This window comes from Chionomys nivalis, chromosome X, assembly GCF_950005125.1.
Source record: "Chionomys nivalis chromosome X, mChiNiv1.1, whole genome shotgun sequence".
Classification (NCBI taxonomy): Eukaryota; Metazoa; Chordata; class Mammalia; order Rodentia; family Cricetidae; genus Chionomys; species Chionomys nivalis.
Window position 1 is genome coordinate 33,642,373 of NC_080112.1, and position 19,828 is coordinate 33,662,200.

Genomic DNA, 19,828 nt, shown 5'->3' on the forward strand with positions numbered 1-19,828 from the left:
AAGAGATGGAGCAGGGCAAATGAGGGAGGAAAGGAAGGAAGCTGGCAGGGATGAGGGAAGGAAGCAGAGAGAGAAAAGGAAGAAAGGAGGAGGACATGAGGGTGGGGAAGGAAGGAAGAAGAGAGGGAAGAAAGAGGAGAGGTAAGGAAGAAAGAAAGAAGGAAAGAACATTTTGTTACCTTTCTTCTTTGGTAAGGCGTGTCAATTTTCTAGCTTTGTGAGCCAGGATAAATCTGAAAACAAACAAGAAAAAGTAGATGATTTAATACTTTCTTTCATCTTAGCTTCATTTCTATAGCTACACACACTCTGTGCAGCATGTAGAAGAAACCATTTATATACTAACAATGTTCATAGTGTCCCTGTTTTTATATTGCATTCCTGACAGTGAGGAGCACTTTCTGGTTTGGGAGATCAATGTACCAAAAGTAAATGACTGGACATGATTTCTGCCTAGGGAAATATGGTGACTGAGCCACTGCCCTCCAGCAAGCTGGTGACCAAGAGGAGAGGACTTGGACTTCAAATGCTCACTTAAGGCTGTGTCTGAGGTCTCCAGTCCTTTGCCCTCTTGCCCTTTGGTTCTGTCTGTACCACTCAGATTTTTGGATGCTGTCACATTTTCAACTCAACAACTGCTTTCTGCTTAACAACTTGTTTTGCCCTTCCTGTTCTCGCCTTGGCCTTCTGTTGGTCATCTCAATTTTCACTCTAGGTAAATATGTCTTTATATCCACTACTGACCCCCAAACACTCTTCAGCTGTGCCAGTCTTCCCTGGCAAGATGAAGATAGGGCTGGCCTTCACTTCTTTGTAGTGGGACTCAGAAAAAGCTCACTCTCATAAGTAACATTTTCTGTGAGTTAGAGTGGTCATTACCCAAACTCATGTTGAAATTATAATGACATTGAGAGGTGGGAGGGACTTTCAGAATATTACATTGTTAGAAATTCAAAGGACTAATATGCTTTTCATGACAGTGGATTACTTCTTAGGAGAGTGGGCTATTTTAGAAAGCAAGCTTGGCTTCTCTGCTTGCTTCTTTGAATCCACTCTTGCCATGTGATTTTGCAACAAATGTTTATCCCTCCCACTTTTCTGCCATGTATGGAGTAGCATAAGGCCCTCATCAGAAGCCTAGTGCATATTGATTCCATGCGCTTGCACTTCCAAACTGTGAGCTACAGCTTCATCAGTTGGCCAGTCTTAAGAACTCTGCTGCAGCAACAGACAACATAGTAAACAACATGGATGCCCACAAACTATTTAGTAAAACACTCCTCCTAGTAATACACTGAAGTAAGATCAGTCTATCATGTAAAGATGTCCCCCAAGTATATCTACTAATACATTAAATATGAGGTAGAAAATTGATATAAAAAATTTAAATGTTATTGGTATTTGACATCTAGGTATTTATTAATTAAAAAGAAGGAATAAAATACTTCTAACACTGGATTCGGAGATTAGTACTATCAAGTAAAAAATTCTTTTAACAAAGCTTTGTATTCCTTAATCAACAGTATTCTATGCTTTGCCAATAGCAAATACAACTACAATACTATAATTGTGCCTTACCCTATTATAGCAGCATAACTGCCATCTGGTTTGGTATCATCCAATGTGTATGCGATTGGAGCTTCCTCTCCTTCAATAATCATGGTTCCACAGAAATCTTAGAAAACAGTGAAGTGAATGAACATGTTCATTACCATATCATTTCATCCACAACAAATGCAATTAAACATACAGTTTTCAACTTGAGAAATTTGGAGGCCAAACATAACACATTATACTCTAAGTATATGAAAACAAATTAAACTGATGTCAAGGAGATGGCTAGGTAATCAAGGTCTTATGAAAAAAGTGAGTAGGTCCAGACATTGTAGCACAGCTGGTACAGTGCCTGCCCAGCTTGCACAAGACCTTGGATTTGTTCTCTAGCAGTGAACAAACAGGGTGTGGTGGTACATACCTGTGATCCCCACACCTGGAGGTAGAGGCAGGGACCTCAGCTATATAGTGATTTTGATACCAACTATGTAAAACACTGTCTTGAACAAAATCAAAGTGGTAAATGGAAATGGAAATACAAGAGACTACATGTTCCTATTTCATGAGGAGTTGCTCCTCTTCCAACTTTTCTTTTAGGGTGGGGTCTCACTATATTGTTCAAGCCAGTCATGAACTCCCGGTCTCATGTGACCTTCCTACCTCAGCCTCTTGAATAGCTAGGACTACAGACGGTCCTACTGTGTCAGGACACTTAATAACTTAATGCCAGTTGAAGCAGCCTTCAACTTTTAGAACACAGGGTAGAGAGGACATGGGAAACTAAAATGAACCCAGAGTCCCATTTTAAACCTGACCTCTAAAGACTCTTTTCCTTTCAAGAATAGCAATGTGGGTAAGAATTTTAATTTATTCCGAATAAAGTAATCTCATCATCACTGTATGGAACAAAATACAGTTGGACCTCTGTATCTGTGAGTTCTGTAACAGTCAATTCAAACTTACTATCAAAAAAATTTAAGGACAGGCTTGGTGGCACATATCTTTAATCCAAGCATGTTCTAGACAGAGACAGGAGAATTTCTGTGCATTCCAGACTAGTTAGCTGGTCTACATAGTGAATTCTAAGACAGCCAGGGTTACATAAAGTGATCCTGTCTCAAAGAACCAAAAACATTTTTAATTAAATCTATACTAACTGAATATATCAACATTTTCTTGCTATAATTCCCTATGTATAGTGTTTATATTGCACAGTGTTTATACTATTTATACATATACATATATTATATTACATACGCACATATATAGTATAAACATATATATTGTATAATTGCTATTAGATGGCAACATGTATTAAGTTTTTAAATAGAAATTATTTAGAGTATATTGGAGAATATATGATAGGGAGGTGGTGAGGATCTGGAAGGAGGAGTGAAAGAATATGATCAAAATACGGTGTATTTAAAAATAACTAAACACTAACTAATTACATCAAACAAACAAAAAACCTAAACTAGTCTTTATTCCTTGTCCTAAATTCTATCAACTTGCCCATAGCCAGCTACCTAAAATTTATGGCCTGGGTCTCAGAAGGAAGAAACTCAGCTCCATTATGCTGTTGTTATTGAATTCAAAGGGCAAAAGGACAGAGCTCTTTGAGGTAAGTCCTTTGAAAAGGGTAGAATACTTGCTCAGTAGATATTCCAATACCTACTGAGCAATGAACAGGACTAGCTGCTGGGAGGGGAGTTAAGAGACTGAAGCATGGCTGGGTAAGGCTATCAATTGTCTGTCCCTCCTTATCTAGGAGATTTTACTTCAAGAACTGGTGTGGAAAGTTCTTCTGTATATGTGTTGCTTTTATTGGTTAATGAACAAAGCTCTTTTGGTCAATGGCTTAACAGAGTAAAGCCAGGTGAGAAATCCAAACAGAGATGAAGAGAGAGACTAAGAGGAGACAGGGAGAAACCATATAGCTACCATAGGAGACAGGCACCTTCACCAGAGTCTGCCAAAACTTTGCCGGTAGACTACGACCTCATGGTGATGTATAGATTATGGGATGGTTTAGTTTAGGTTATAAGTGCTAGCTAGAAATATGCTTAAGCTATTGGCCAAACAGTATTGCAAATAATATAGTTTCTGTGTGATTATTTCGAGTCTGAGCAGCCGGGAACGAATGAATAGCCTCCAACTACAAAGAACCCCCAGGAGAACCAAAATCCTTGAGTGTACAAGTCTCTTACATAAGGTGGGAACCTAAACACATTCTCTTATACACTGAAAGTAATTTTGAGATTGCTAAAAATACCTAATAGGATATAAATGCCACATAAATTTTTATACTAAATGACTGAGAAACTAACAAGAACAAAAGGCCTACACATATTCAAGACAGGTATAATTCTCTTCTGAATTTTGTTCATCTGAAGCTGGCTAGATGTGGTGAGCAGAACCCATGGATACAGAGGGCTGACTGTGCACAGGAAATGCTATCCAGACACCAAATTGTGACACTATTCTCAATTGTTTCGAACACAGTCTGATGTCTACAGTCTTCTTCCCATTCTAGTCCACCCTAGCCTTATTTTATCCTCAGCAGCAGGGGTTGCTCTTCTTTCCTAGTCTTCACTCGGTAGATAAGTAGGCATGATCAGAGAACAAAAAGAAATGATTGTATATGTTGTTCAAAGCAGCAGATACTAGCTGCATGTGGTGATTCACTTAAAGCAATAAAATGCCAAAAAATTGTTTTTAGTGTCACTAACCACATTTCAGGTGGTTGGTACCCACATGTATCTAGTGGTGTGAGTGTTAGACGTGATACACCAGGAGTGTTTCAAACAATGCACAATGCAGTCCTTTTGTGAGCATTCCCATTCACTGTCCTACCTGGTGTAGTAGCATAAATATACATGGATGAAGAAATGGATTTTATTTCCTTTAGTAGGAGCTTGACACTAAGAAAACATGGCCTAAAAAATTTCACAATTGCCACTTTTTGGGTGTGTGAAGTTAGGGATAAAACAAAGAGTCTTGCATGTGCTGTGCAATCATTCAATTATTGAGCTACATCTCCATTTATGAATCCATGTTTTATAAATTCATGCTTTTGGTATCTTAGAAAATAAAGTCACATGTTTTCACGGAGATTTGGAGAGGATTAAATAAACTTGAAAGCAAATTATTGAAAGAATTGGTCAGATTCCAAGGAAAAATAATTTCTGAGTTTGTGTCAATATATTTTATTTGCAAGAATTGTTCATAGAAACTGCAGTAGCCAGAGATAGTGGCACACACCTATAATACCAGCACTCAGAAGGTTGAGACCGCAGGATCAAGAATTTTCTGTCCAGAATTCTAATAAAAATAGTTATATCCAAATATGTATCTTGATACAAAGTTTCTTGGGCCTTCTCTGCTATGTCTTTATGTCCAGAATGTACTTACCCTTTTGCCTCCAGAAAGGCTCTTTATAATAAACTATGCACTTAATGACTGAACCCAAAGGCACACGAGTGATCAGCTGATTTCTTAGCATCGGCAGGGGAGGACTATAGTGAATCTTCATGCCAAGAATAGGTGGAATGGCACTAATCACATATTTAGCCTGAAAGAAAAGTAAACATGGTTAAACACCATTGGCCTGCTACAGAAGTTTTTTTTTTAATCCTCTCTCTCTCTTTATGTTTCTACCCTTGCTCCCTTTTCATCCCTTAACAGTGAAGCCAGAAAGACCTTGTTAAAAACTAAAGCAGCCTTTAATACTCCCTAGATCTAAACCTTCCATGCCTCCCTGGTTGCCTCTCCATTCCACTTCTTCTTAGTCCCTGCCTTCATTTTGCTTGCATTTTGATCACCTTGCATTACTTGGTCAGTCCAGACATGCTTCGAATTTAGGCCCTGGTCCTGACTGTTGTTCCATCCATCTGTAGTTCTTTTCCCACAGAGTCATCTCCTTCAGCTCTGAGTTTACCTATGTTGCCTTTGCTAACAACCTTATTTAAAGTAACATCATCCCAGTCATCCTTACGGGATGCCTTCTTCTTTTCCCATTTGATTTGTCTGCTACACTGTAAAGATTTACCACTTGTATTAGTTTAATAAAATGCTGTTTTGTCAGTAGCCAGGCAGGAAGTATAGGTTGGCTGACCAGACAAGGAGAATTCTGGGAGAGGAAAGGCACAGTCTGCAACCACCAGCCAGATGTAGAGAAAGCAAGATGAGAATGCCTTACTGAGAAAAGGTATCAAGCCATGTGACTCAACATAGACAAGAATTGTGGATTAATTTAAGATGTATGAGCTATTTAATAAGAAACCTGAGTTAATAGGCCAAGCAGTTTATAATTAATATAAGCCTCTGTGTGTTTCTTTGGAACTGAACAGCCGTGAGACTGAGCAAGACAGAAACTTTCATCTACATTTTTCCACACTACTTATCACTATTTGATACACTTTAGATTTCAATATATTTGGCTATATCTTTAGTCTTTTGCTAAAGTGTAAAACCTCATGAAGTGAGAAAATTCCAAACTCTTAGAATAATGCCAGGCCCATAAGCCATCCTTGATACTTATCAAATATTTCCTTTGATTTTTTAATTACGCAAGGGTCAATTAAAGTGAATACATTTTTAATCTTCTCTCCTCTCAAATAGTTTCATTCCTTTTGTTTTCTTTCAGGCAGATGTAGCTCTGGCCAATCAACTCTAAGAAGTCTGGGCTATCCTTGACCTCATATATGCTTCAGTTACCCATGGGATTCTGATCGCTTTCCCTTACTTTGAGAGTCTTACTTACCTCATATATTTCATGGTTTAAGGTTTTCACAACAACATTTTCCCCATTCTGATCAATGTGAACCACAGGCCTCTCAAGCTTCACTCGGTTCCCAAGGAGCTCCATTATCCGCTCACTCACTTGACCGGACCCACCAACAAATTTTCTTTCCTGGAAAGAAGAAACCTGGACTAAGGGTGGATGGTCAACATAAGAGCTGACATAAACAGCTAAGTGGCTGTTTCCCCTGGCTATTCCTTCTCTAATGTATATGAAATTTCATAGTATTATTGGGAATAATTTCCTATACATTGTTGTCAGATTTACTTTTACTTACATTTTGTTGTTATTTGGATTTTTAACTAGAGGCTACTGTCATTTGACAAAATTATAGGCTTGGCTTATTAATTCACCCTAAAGCTATATTACTGTGGATTCCAGTGCTCCAAACTGAGCTGAACATTCTCAGAATAAACCTGGTTTCCCTTTTGCCTGGTTAACACATTGCTCTGGGACCCTTCTATATTCTTTGGCTGGTCTATTTGGTCTAGTGAAACTCTACCTACATATTGACCATCATTTTCCTGAGTATTACTAGTACTTGTCCTGTGACTCAGAATCAGACACACCCCATTTCTGCCGTTCCTACACTACACCTCCAGCACTAAGTCATTTTCCTTCTATTTTGGGTGGGCCCACCTTATCTAGGGTCATATGTCTGCTGCTCCATTGGCCACCAATGTCATTTCATCTTGCTGAATCTACCTGTCTGTAGACCCATATTTCATGCAAGGTATTTGCAGTCAGGCTCTCTGGCCATGCTTAATTTCCAAGGCAGCTGCAATCCTGCCAAACAAGCTTGCCACCTAACAAAGGCTCCTTCTCTTTTGTTAAAATGTAGATCGCCTGGGGAGAGGTGTTGAATCCAAGCTGCTGACTTAAATTGCAGGTGATTCAGTAGTCCCATGTCCCCCAGAAAGAGATTATTAATGAGTTTCCACCTTGGTTTAGCCGGGGAATAAAAGGTGTTTGAATAAAAAACGCCGGTAGATCTTCAGGAATGGATGAAGCCTGAGATGCCCTTCCCATATTGCTGTGTGAACTGTGTCTCATTATTTGTATGGGTTGAGTTAGGGAAAAATAGTTTCTATGTTGGGGCCATGGACCTGGACACCTGTCTTCAGCCCTGTTTCCAAACATTCATGAGTTTCTGAATACTATACCTGGCTATGCACACAGTTTACCTGACTGCCTCCTCATCCTCAAGTTTTAGAGCAGCTAATTCAAAAAGCATTATACTATTATTAGTAGTAATTGTGTGTGTGTGTGTATGTGTGTGTGCATGATGTGTATATATGAGTGCAAGTGTGATGGTCAGAGAGCAATTTTATGGAGCCAGTTTTATCCTTTCTACCTACTCTTACTTGAGTTCTTGGGGTTGAACTTAGCTGTTAAACTTTTATAGCAAGCTCTTTTACTTGCTGAAGAGCTTCATTATTCATTGATTAACTTTTAAAAGACTTTTTCAAATAGGTCTACAAAGAAGGTGAAAAGAGGAGGAGGATAAAGAGAGGACAGGAGGTAAAGAAGACAGGAAGGAAAGGAGTAAGACAACCAAGCAGATTAAAAACTTAAATCCATTTTATACTCTGCCTAACAGGGGACCTTTCACAATGCTCAGAAAACAGGCACTGAATAAATGAAGAATGAATCCTCACATGTGGCGTCACTTTTCAAGACATTCACCTCTTCCTTCCTTCATTTTTTTTCTCTTTATTTCTTTTTCTTTCTTAGTACTGAGGAAGGATCCAGAGCCTGTTGCATTCCAGGGAAGTGTTCTATTAAGAACTACAGCCCACACCTTGGCATGTTCTTTAAATTTAAGTGCATTTCTGTGTTTTCCTGTTTGAAATTTCTGAGGAGCCTCTTAAAATGGCCACGTGGATACCTGACAAAAGATGGTTCCTTCTGAAAGCTACTTGAAGCTACCATGGTAAATAAAGCATGACAAATTACAAGCCTGTCTCATTCATCAGCATCTAGTGACTGCAGAATGACACCCATTTCTGTAGTAGTGAGTTTGTGTGGGTACAGTACCTGCCCTCCATTGGTTGTTGAGATGATTCTGGTTGTGCCTCCACACTGCTTTACGTACCACAGGAACCACAAAGCAGAGACCTCATGGGTCTCTGCAGTGACACACAGGTTCACAAAGAGAGTAGCAAGTTGCTTTGCCGATCTGTTCAGAAAGAAACAAGAGTATGGTTCGCAAATGCAGAACAGAGCCTTCTGAAAGGTTTAGAATAGCCAAGCTTCTTGTTTCCTTGGCTATGTTTACCACAATTTAACAAACTTCTGGAATTCAATATCATAAAACATGAAAACATGGACTTGGAAATGTGGAATTTACGCCCCCTAAAACAAAACACCTTTTTCAGAATTGACTTTGGCGTCATAGCCTGTGGCATCAGTCGCCCCTACACACTCACTAGTCTTCCTGAAATTCTTTTGGTAAAAGGCACTCCCTTTCACTAAGTGGTTAAAGCCAAGACTCTCAAAATAAACTTGAATCTCTGTCTCTATCTCTCTCCTCCCATAAATCCAAAGTGTATTTATGTGCACCACATATGTCCAGTTGCCCCACAGGCCAGAAAAGGGTCTTGGGTCTCTTGAAGGTAGAGTTTCAGGTGGCTGTGAGCCACTTGATGCAGGTGCTAGGAAGTGAACCCAAGTCATCTATAAGAGCTATCTCTATAACTGTTTATCTATTGTTTCTTACTTAAAAACCTATGATAAAATTTAATTTATAGGGATATGGCTTGCCCATTTTGTGTGAAGATTTGGGTTCTCTCTCCCATGAAGACAAATATTCTTTCTGGGCAAAGACTAATGATGGTTAATTGAAGCTTTAGGTGGAGGAGAAAAACTGCATTTCCCGGTGTCAAGCAAATCCATTCTTAATCTTTTGTTTGATTTACTCTGGAAGTTTCAGCAAGAAAAAAAAATGAACTTTACAGCATTTAAGGGATGAAAGTCAAGAAGTCTAGAGTAATAATGTTTTGTAATTTTGCCTTCTTTACTTTAAAAAAGATAAACATTTTATTAATTTCATTACATAAAATATACACACATTAGATGAGCTTTGATTCATAATTCATAAGATAAAAATATGAGGCAATGAGTACTTTCCATATTTCTGCCATCCAAAAGAAATTACAAGTCTAATTTTGATGTGTTCTTTTTCTACATATAGTTTTTTCTAAAACATAATTGCATACCTAAGATCCCAATGAAAATACACTTTGTTCTTCTGAACAACATTTTATAAATTATGACTAAGGAAATGACCAGCACTAGTCTTTGAATGTATGTTTGTCATTTTTTATTGTTTTTATTGAGCTATACATTTTTCTCTGCTCCCCTCCATTCCTTTCCCCTCCCCTTCAACCTTATAGTCTCCATGCTCCCAATTTACTTAGGAGATCCTCTCTTTTTCTACTTCCTATTTAGATTAGATCCATGTTATGTTTCTCTTAGGGTACTTATTGTTGTCTAGGTTCTCTGGGATTATGAATTGTAGGCTGATTTTCTTTGTTTTATGTCTAAAAGCCACTTATGGGTGAGTAGATATGATATTTGTCTTTCTGGGTCTGGGTTACCTCACTCATAATGATGTTCTCTACTTTGAATAAGAATAGGATAATTGTTTTAGGCGCTGTTACCTTTAAAGTCAGCAAATGATGTCATGTACATCTTGTTTAGTAATAATTAGAAAATGCCTCAATTCTTCTTTAAATAAATATCTCAACATTCTTTCTGTGAGTTGGTCACCAAAGGTATTCACTAACTGGAGGCTGAGGTCAAGGCTGTTGTAAGAATCTCAGGTCTCTATGAACTTAGAGAAACATAACTGATTCCATTGTGAAGGTGCCTGAAAGTTCTTTGAGGACAAAAGATCAACTAGAATTTATTAAAAACATTCCATAACAGAAGTTCCAGAACAGATATAGATTATCTTATTGGAAATCTACAAACTTTATAAATAAGCATAATTCTACTACAGCAAAAATATGTTCTATTATAAATTATGTTCTCATATGAAGTTTTAAATGCCATAGAAAAGTGTTCTTAAATGATACAATAACCATAAATTTTGTAGCACAAATGATCATTTCAGAATGGATTGCTTTACAAAATATGTGCCTAATAATAATAATAATAATAATAATAATAATAATAATAATGAAAGCTTTGAGGCAGTCAAAATATCCAACCAAACAGTAATAGGTAAATGCATTGTACCATTCACTATTCACTAAATATATTGCAGTGAATGTCCTTTGTTTTTTATAATGCATATTATAATTTTATTTTCAGAGTTGGGATTGTATATCTCACCATTAATAATCTATGAAAGCACACTTTTCTTTTTCATTTTTAAAATTACTACACTACTTGGCCAATAGCTTAGGCTTCTTATTAACTAACTCTTACATGTTAAATTAACCCATTCCTATTATTTTGTATTTAATCACAAGGCTTGTGGTTTACAGGTAAAGTTCCCAGAAAGCCCACTCTTCTATGTGTTTAATATTATTTTTTAAACAACTAAGTACTCTTCTACAACATGATTTTAAAACTTTCCAGTTTATCCCATCTTTTGGATACCCTTTATTTCATCTAATCAGTCTTCGATTATTAGAGCTTAAGATCCTCCCTAAGGAGTGGATGGACAGTAGGGTGGGGGGAGCAGAAGAAGGGGAGGGAGAGGGATTGGTATGTAAAATTTTGTATTGTATTGTATTATAAAAGGTGTTTCAAATGCTTGTGCTCTCTACACTAGACCACCAGTGAGGAATACAAAACTATCCCTATGTCAACAACCTCGGGAGACTGTTAAATCACCGGACTTTAAAATGGTCTAAGAAAAAAAAATGGCTGATTCTGGTTTGTTCTGAGGACTTCATAGGGGAAATAGCAGCTTGGTGGTACAAAGCTACATTGAAGAAGTAAAATATACCTATATTTAGAGGAAGACTTTGTTTCAGGATCTTTCAACTATTTACTTACTCAGTGGTATTGTTTTCGACATAAAGCAGACACTTGATTGCCTCCTGCCTGTTAAATGGCATACCTAAATAAACTCCAAGGATTTTCACAATAAATGCTTTTGCCCAATGGGAAATCTTACTTAGTCCAGCAGATCTTATCTAGCAACTCTTTCATTGACATGTAGTCCCACTCTTCTGCAAGGGGTGCCTTCCAAGGAGCATCACTGGGAATCTACATTGAGATGCATTAAAAAAGAAAGAAAGTCAATTTTCCATTCAACTAACTATTTGTACAACATTAAAGGATCTAACTCAAAGAAGAAAAAATTGAAAATTTAATTTTCCAAGTGCCTTTATAGTTTCTCAAATAGCATAAATCTCTCTGTCTGTGTAACTCTTCTGTCACAAATCTATAGCACTCAATTTACAGTAACTTTCCTTTAGAATTAAGATATTTATCTTATAAAATATATCTACAATAAAATTTATTACACCATGCACAGCAATATATTAGCAACAACAAAACAATGTTTATAACAATGTATTGTAATAAACTATGTGAATGTTGTGTCTCTGAAGTTTTCTATTTAATATTTTCCAACTGCAGTTGGCCATAGATAATTACAGTCATGGAAACTGAAGCTACAGGTAAGGGGAATTAAGTTAATAGCTTACAAATATCATTCACAAATTCAACTCTTTAACTTGGATGAAAGAATTGCAGCTAACCATCTGGAAATCAGAATTTTCAGTTAAAGCTTCCATGTGTTTATTTGGGAGCTGCAAGTTTGGGTGTGATGGATAATCAAAGAACTGTCTATGTCCTGGGGGATTTTCTAAATCCCAGAAAGTCTTCAGGCTTCATACTTCTCAACTTGCCCAATAAGTGTATACAAATAGCAGTATTTTTGATAGCTCATTCTTTTAAACATTAGAAACAAATTAGTTCATTTATTTTACTGATGTGTATTGATTGTTAGTATGTGCTGGGCACTATGTTATGCATGAGGGATGACCAATACTTTGTACCTTCTTTCTTCTGAAGAATAATGAAAAATACATATGCAGCTTTAGGAAGTGTTACCTCATCACCCATCTCGTCCATTGTCCTCCAGAGGTTGTTATGATCTAGGTAGGCAATTGGATTCCATACTGCTGGGAATGGGCCTCTGAAGGGGTATGATTTTCCCTGTGAGATACAAAAATTTAGAAGAAAACATTTAAAACAGTGTAAATCTTGTTAAATTTGCTAAGTTGGCATTTTTGAAAATTATTTATTTTTATTTTATGGGCATTGATGTTTTGTTATGGGTGTCAGGTTCCCTGGAATGGAATTACAGACAGCTGTGAGTTGCCAAGTGGCTGGGAATTGAACATGGGTCCTCTGGAAGAGCAGTCAGTGCTCTTAACCACTGACTCATCTCTCCAGCCCTAAGTTGGCAATATTTAAGAGCAAATAATGTTGCCAATGCTCATATCTTTTGGCACCTGTATCCATAGAATTCTGTTCAGCTTTTTGGCAGAGACATCTCCAGAAAAATCTTCTTTCAAACTAATAAGTTTGGTGGTGTGTTAAGCTGAGTGAAGAGGATTGCCTCTGAATTGGGACCCTTGCCTATAAAATCTAAATGCCAGTAGAGAACAGCTACCAAAAGGCATCTGTGTTGTCAATAATATTTGTAAATATCTTAGAATCAGGGGCCAGTGTGTACACAGAGAACCAGAGAATTACAATTATAAACACAATGCAAGTTAGAAGGGGTGAGAAACCACAGGTGTACAGTTATGAGAAGGAAGAACCACAAAACAGAACCCGGCTCGCTCTTCCAGGGAGTCTGAAGTCTAGATGCATAGGAGTTTTCAGAGATCAAGGAAATTGAAGCAGAGAAATAAAACAACCCCAAGACTTCCATGAAAGCACTTTGACTCTAGCTAGCTCTCCCCACTAGGAAAACACTTTGACATAGAGATATAAGAGCAGAGCCCCATAAAATACTGACAATAAGACAACATACAGATCATGCCTCGGAGGCCTAACCTGCCGGTGGCAGCTAAAGGATACACACAAACCCACTTTCTGTCTATTTAAAAACCTAGGTCAAAAGACAGGTTGTGCAACACTACAGCATCTTACAACTGAATCAGAATAAGCTTCCCAGTAACTCTCAATCATTCAGCAATGGTGCATCTTGTATTGTTTTTCTAACCAGAGCAACTGAGAAGCAAAATGGGACGAGGTTTCATGCTAATTCTTGTATTAATTCTGTGATCATCTTGGTCTCTTTTTCCTCCATAGACCATAAGAGTCAGAAAGAGGAAAGAGTTCTCAACAAGAAGCAGACAGAGAAAGAAAGGGTAGCTCACATGAGAAGGACACAGACATGGCCAAAACCGTCAGAATCGGCCAGTCACTTTGAAAAGAGACATGATTCAAATTCAAAGGCAGTGCATTAGTAGAATTCCCTCTTCTCCAAAGTCTAGTTCTTTATTCTTAAGTTCCAGGGAGCACAAGATAATTATTTCAGAAAGGGAGACCCCCAGTCTTACTTTTGAGTTTGGCCTGGAAAAGAGGGAAGGACAAGTTCTACACCAAAGCAGAGTCAACTGACAAAGCATGACCTTCAGTTAGGACTTCACCCCACAAATGCAGTCTGCTCCTCCTACACTCATCTTCCAGCCTGGACACCTTGTGAGATAGGTACTTCTCTGCAGCCCTTTTCTCCTTTCTCCAAGGATAACACCTTTGCATAAATTGTTGCTGATGGAAGTGAAACATAGTGGTGCTGGTAGGTCTCTTACAAGATTCTGTTTGACACAATGTAGCTCAGAGGTTCCGGTAAAATATAAGCCAAGATAAGGTATGTGGCTTCCCTAACCACAAGATATTAATCAGCAAGGTGATAATGGTGGAGGCCAAGTGCCAAAGTGATTCTAGTCAAGGACCTTCTTATGAGTGAGTAGTAACAATCTGGATGAACAAATTGGCAAACAAGCAACATACCAAGAACACCATGCTGAAGAATACACATGCATTTCTTATGCATGAATTTGCTCAGTCCTCAGGGCCTTACATCTAAGCATATAATGATTTAGTTCAGCTGTATTCATAAAAGCAAGTATGCTTTTAGAAGATGAGGGAAAGTTTCTTATAAACACAGGAAAGAGCTATTGTTGGATGACTCATTAAAAAAATCTCAAAGTTTTAAGCTTCAAGGAATAATCAAGAGAGGAAGGAAATGGAAGTTTATAAGACCACACAACCAAAGGCACTGCAAGAGATTTGGAGCTCAGGTTTGGCTATGGTACAAACAATCCTGCAATTGTAACTGTTTTGAGCATTGTCCAAGACAGCCTGTCCTTCTGAAGAAATCATGAAAAGACATCAGAGTAACCCCAGCTCACAAAGCGCCAAGTTCCAAAGTCTAATTCTGGATAGCATTTTTGTTTTGTCCTCAAAATAGCCCTGTGATGTAGCATGGTCATTTTTTTTTAAAGTATCGTGGGTTAAAAAGATAGAGAACAAATAATGACTGCTTTGAAATATTACAAATCTCAGGTGAAAGCTACTGGACTTTCCATTTACTCTACAGTAGCTGCGTAGGTCAAAACTGTGTACATGTGTGTACTCATGTGTACCAATGTGCATGTGCATATGTGGAAAGAGAATGGGGACTATCTGGCAATTGTCAGGAAATAATCATTAGCCTATATATAGACTGTTGACTAATACCAAAATCTCTATGATCAAAAAAAGTTAAATGAGTTTTCCAAAATAAGCACTATAACGCATGGGTTCCATCAGAGGGATTAAGGTATTTGGGAGCAAGGTACATTTTCCTCTGGGCTCCCCAAACAGAACAGTGAAGTAGACTTATAGACAAATAGATGGTAGAAGTCCACAACAGCCCCAAGCTCTTTGAAAGATACTTCAGGGAATGTGGAAAACTGTGAGGAGGTAAGGAAGGTTGGATAGCAAATATTATTAACTATGCTTGGTTTAAGTGTCACACACAGTTAAGCACATATGCATACACACACACTATTGTAAAAATTCTAGATGACAAGGAAGTTATGACACTTAGATATTTATGGTGCACAGTATTACTCTGCAGTAGAATACTTGCCTATTATATACTGGGTTTGATCCCTAAAATTACAAGATGCAAAATTAAAACAAAATAATCATTTATGGCTTTCATCAAGCAAAAATTTATCATGATTATAAATACTTCAACATGTTTATTTCACCCATTTATTCATTTATACATTTGATGGTTGAAGTATAGGTATCTAAGCAATTACTTTCTTGCTAGTTTTTAGCCTATTTTATATCCTAAACATGTTGTACCATTTCTTAAACCTTGTCAACCATATTTTTCTTGATAAATAGATTATATTTCATTATGTATGGAGACTAACCATAGTCAAACTGAGCTTAAAGGATCCTGCAGGGTTTCTGAAATGAACAGGGTAGAATTAGCTCTCCATTTTCCAACCATACATCCATATGATGGAATTTGTTTTATATATTCCATCCCGAACAACATGTTTCAATGAATTAAATGTTAATGAAGGTACAATAACCCAGCTATTTTCCATGGAGCTGGATGCAAACAAGTTATGTAAAAATGTAAATACATGCTATCCACTCATATTTTTCATTTTAAAAAATTCTTAACTTTTTCTCATACAATATAATTTGTGCCTATTATATTTCTTCCTCCAATTTTCTAGATCCTCTCAACCTCCCTAACTGCCCAACTTTATTCTCTCTTTCCCTCTCTATCAATAAAATTCCCCAAGCCAAAAACTGAAAAATGAACAACAACAAAAAGCTCACAAAAAGGGGGAAAATTACGTAACCAAACCCACTCAGAAATTTGAGGGCCTGCCCTGGAGTGTGGTTGATATTCCCACACAGATTTTCTTCCTTTGCAAGCAGATGTTAATTGGATACAGCTTCTTGGTTAGGGGTGAGACCCTGTGTTCACTCTCTTCTCCTAGTACTAGAATCCCATTTGCTTGAACCTGTGCAGGTCTTGTGTGTGTTGTCACCGTGTCCTTGTATGCACATGTGTCAGTCCTGTTATATCTGGAAGACCCCGCTTCCTTTGTGTCACCCATGACCTCCAGATCTTACATCTTTCTTCATACTCACCTTGAGGTGACAGGTTTGGTTAAAAACATCCCATTTAGGTCTGAGTGCTACAAAGTCTCTCACCCTCTACACACTGTTGAGTTCTAGGCCTCTGTGCTACTTACAACCTTCTGCAAAAAACTTCTCTTAAGAAGGCTGAGTGAGGCTTTGATGTATGCATATAGCAATATGTCATTAGGAGTCATTTTCTTGTTATTTTTCTTTCGCAGAATAATAGTAGTAGGCTTTCCCCTAAGGCACATGACCTATATAGTATCAGGTTCTTGGCCACTTTAGCAGGGTCATGTATGGGCTGCATCTCATGGAGTAGGCCTGAGTATAATTTTAGAAAGTACCTTGTTACTTCCCTATTTCTGTTACTATTATACCAGTATATCTTACATGCTGGTCATTGTTATAGGTCTCAGGGTTTGTAGCTGGGTGATACTAATGACAATTTTCTTACCCTGGTAGTGTGCACAGTACACAACAGCACCATAAGTCCTATTCAATAGTGGTGAAGCTTCTGGCTGGGTGCCAGATCAATATCTCCACATTGGATGACAAAAATCAGCGATATCTTCAGCACCAGAGTTTGGAAAGTAGCCAGTTGCTTTGTCAATAGTCTGTGATGTTTTGGGGATCCATGAAACCCCTTTGGCCAATGACTGATCAAGATGTAACCTATTCCTATCATTATGTAACCCATATAAATATGTATGTATTTTATATATACATAAAACGTACATAAATATATGTATAAACAAACAGTTTGTAATAGAGTTATTGTGGTGACTTTAAGTGGATTAACAAATAGAGAATTCTGTTTCGATTTCTAATATAGCAGCTATAGAGCCAGAAAAGCAAAAGCCAGTTGAGACTCTCGATAGTTTTAAAAAATACAAAAGTATGATATAATTTGGAATAGAACCTCATGACAAGAGATAAAAGATGGCTTTTAAGAAGATAACAGAGCAGATTCAAAGTGGCTCTGAAATGTGATAGTCCTATGATTAAAGTGAGTTCTATGATTAAAGGAAAATGGGTAAAGATTTGCAAACTTCAATTCTCTCTCTTTTTTAAAGATTTATTTATTTTTTTATGTCTATTTATATGCATAGCCATAGAAGCGGACTTACAGATAATTATAAACCACCATGAGGGTATCCTCTGCAAGAATAGCAAATGCTCTTAACTGCTGAGGTATCTCTCCAGGCTCAGTTAATTTTATTGTATTGTGTATGCATATACATGTATGTATGTATGTATGCAGTGGGACTGGAAGTGGAACTGCAAACCACAGGCACACTAGGCAGGTGTTGTACATGGAGCTATTGCAAACTCTTGTTCTCTTAACTTGAGGATCAGAATTACAATCTGTCTCTCACCTGTGTGTGGCAGGAAGCACTGAAGGTTATACACAGCACAAAGGATATGTACATACTAAATGACAGTGGCTGAGAGTTGTGTAGCATGATAAACTGTCATCTAAGTTATCTTATAAAACCATTACAGGTTTTTTTTAGGCTTGTTTATTTTATGCATATGAATGCTCTATTTGCATGTATGACTTTATGTCAGAAGAGGGCATCAGATTCCACTAGAGGTGGTTGTGAGCGGCCATGTGGTTGCTAGGAATGGAACTCAGGACCTTTGGAAGAGTAGCACATGCTTCTAACTGTTGAGTCATCTCTCCAGCCTACCATTCCATGTTTTAAAAGTAATCTTCTTTGGGTTAATTCTGAGAGTCTGAATTCTGGGCATGAAGGATCAGATCAAATTTTATGGCAAACTTTGTGAAAGGAAGAAAAGAATTTGATATTCATATGGCTTTATTTTGGAGCCTGTAAAGATTTGCCAGGCACTGAAAAACCATCTGAACTCTGCCTTCTGGAGCCTCTCCTTTAGAGAAGCAGATTTGTTTGGTGACACTAGAGTCAGTATCAAGGACCTAAGGGTCCTTCCCCATTTCCCTATCTTTGTTCTAGAGGGCCAGGCCTCATATTTCTATCAACTTTCCATTGCCTTCTTGTTGTCAATTCTAATGTCAGTCACTACCAGCAGGAGTAAGTGTCTTCATTCTTCTTAGATCAGTCTCCTAAAGGATGGACAAAATGTCACCTCAAATGTTCATGGAAACCTTGCCTTCTTGGCCATGGAAGCCTAGGTTAGTTATTTGTCTTTCTATGGTATGGCCACGTTTATACATATCAATTAGGCTATTCTTAGGACATACCCATTTAAAGGATCAAGCTTTCTTTCCTTTTGATCTATAGTTTCAGTGTGAGAGAAGAGAAACATAATCTTTCCCATGGGGTAAGACCTGCAAACTGTACTTGAAAAAATATTTTTCTTCCTCTGTTGACATGCTGGCTTTGCTGACTGAATTCATATTTATTAACACCCAACCAGACATTGAGATTCTCTTTTGATAGCATCAACACATAGAGTAGATGTGGTTTTTAAAATCTGCCATCAGCATCCCAGCATATAAAAAGACTGACATTGCTTAAGTAGGGAAAGGTGGGAAAGACAGAGCTGCAAAAAGCAGGTCAAGTACTATAGAAATAATAGTGATAACCATGACAACAGCTAACACGGGACTTCACCCAAGTTTTGTGCACTTCACAATGACTCTAGGAGACAGGCACAATATTGACCATTAGATATAGCAAAACAGAGCCAGAGAGATATGAAACAATTATTTGGTGAAGTTCTCATGACTAAGTAGCAGCAAGATTTTAATTAATGTATTCAAAGGCCAATGCCTTTGATCATGAACTTCTCCACATTTTAACTATTTAGTACAACTTGACAGGTATGAGTTAATAGTTTTGACTAAATTTTTTAGTTTAATTTTTTTTTTTTCTGCGCCACAGCAACGTTTATTGAGAACGGGGAGGGGATCAGTCCTTCTTGGCCGCCACCTTCCTCATGGCGGCCAGCACGTTGCTCAGCTCCTCCCGCTTCCTCTTGGCGCGTATGTGCGTGCCCACCCGCTTCTTGATGAACTTGAGCGCGCTTGTCCTTGGACACCTTGAGCAACTCCATGGCGCGCTGCTCGTAGGGCGCGAAGCCGCACACCTCCCGGATCATGTCCCGCACGAACTTGGTGTGCTTTGTGAGGCGCCCGCGCCGCTGGCCGGCTGTGCCTCGGCTGGCTTATGTTCTTCGTCACCTTGTGGCCGTTGTTGAGGCCCACGGCCATGGGGTAGCGCAGGGCCATGGCTGCTCCTCTCCGATGGCGGCCGCGACAGGAAGGTTTAGTTTAATTTTTATATCAACTCAGCAAATAACAGTATATAAATAGGGTGTTCCATTTTGGAAATCAGTTCCAAGGATGGG

The 19,828-nt window shown here is 38.0% G+C and overlaps 1 protein-coding gene and 1 pseudogene across 1 annotated transcript in view; both read right to left on the reverse strand.

The window, feature by feature from the left end:
• The window catches only part of Maob (monoamine oxidase B), a 105,739-nt gene that overhangs the window by 16,326 nt on the left and 69,585 nt on the right, over positions 1-19,828 (reverse strand). The window contains exons 4-10 of the mRNA XM_057759700.1: positions 12,431-12,535; positions 11,487-11,578; positions 8,393-8,534; positions 6,317-6,466; positions 4,966-5,125; positions 1,579-1,675; positions 180-233 (exon numbers count right to left, since the gene is read on the reverse strand). Coding sequence (XP_057615683.1) covers positions 180-233; positions 1,579-1,675; positions 4,966-5,125; positions 6,317-6,466; positions 8,393-8,534; positions 11,487-11,578; positions 12,431-12,535 — 800 coding nt within the window. The remainder of the gene's footprint in view (positions 1-179; positions 234-1,578; positions 1,676-4,965; positions 5,126-6,316; positions 6,467-8,392; positions 8,535-11,486; positions 11,579-12,430; positions 12,536-19,828) is intronic.
• On the reverse strand, positions 19,359-19,709 carry LOC130867630 (60S ribosomal protein L36-like; annotated as a pseudogene).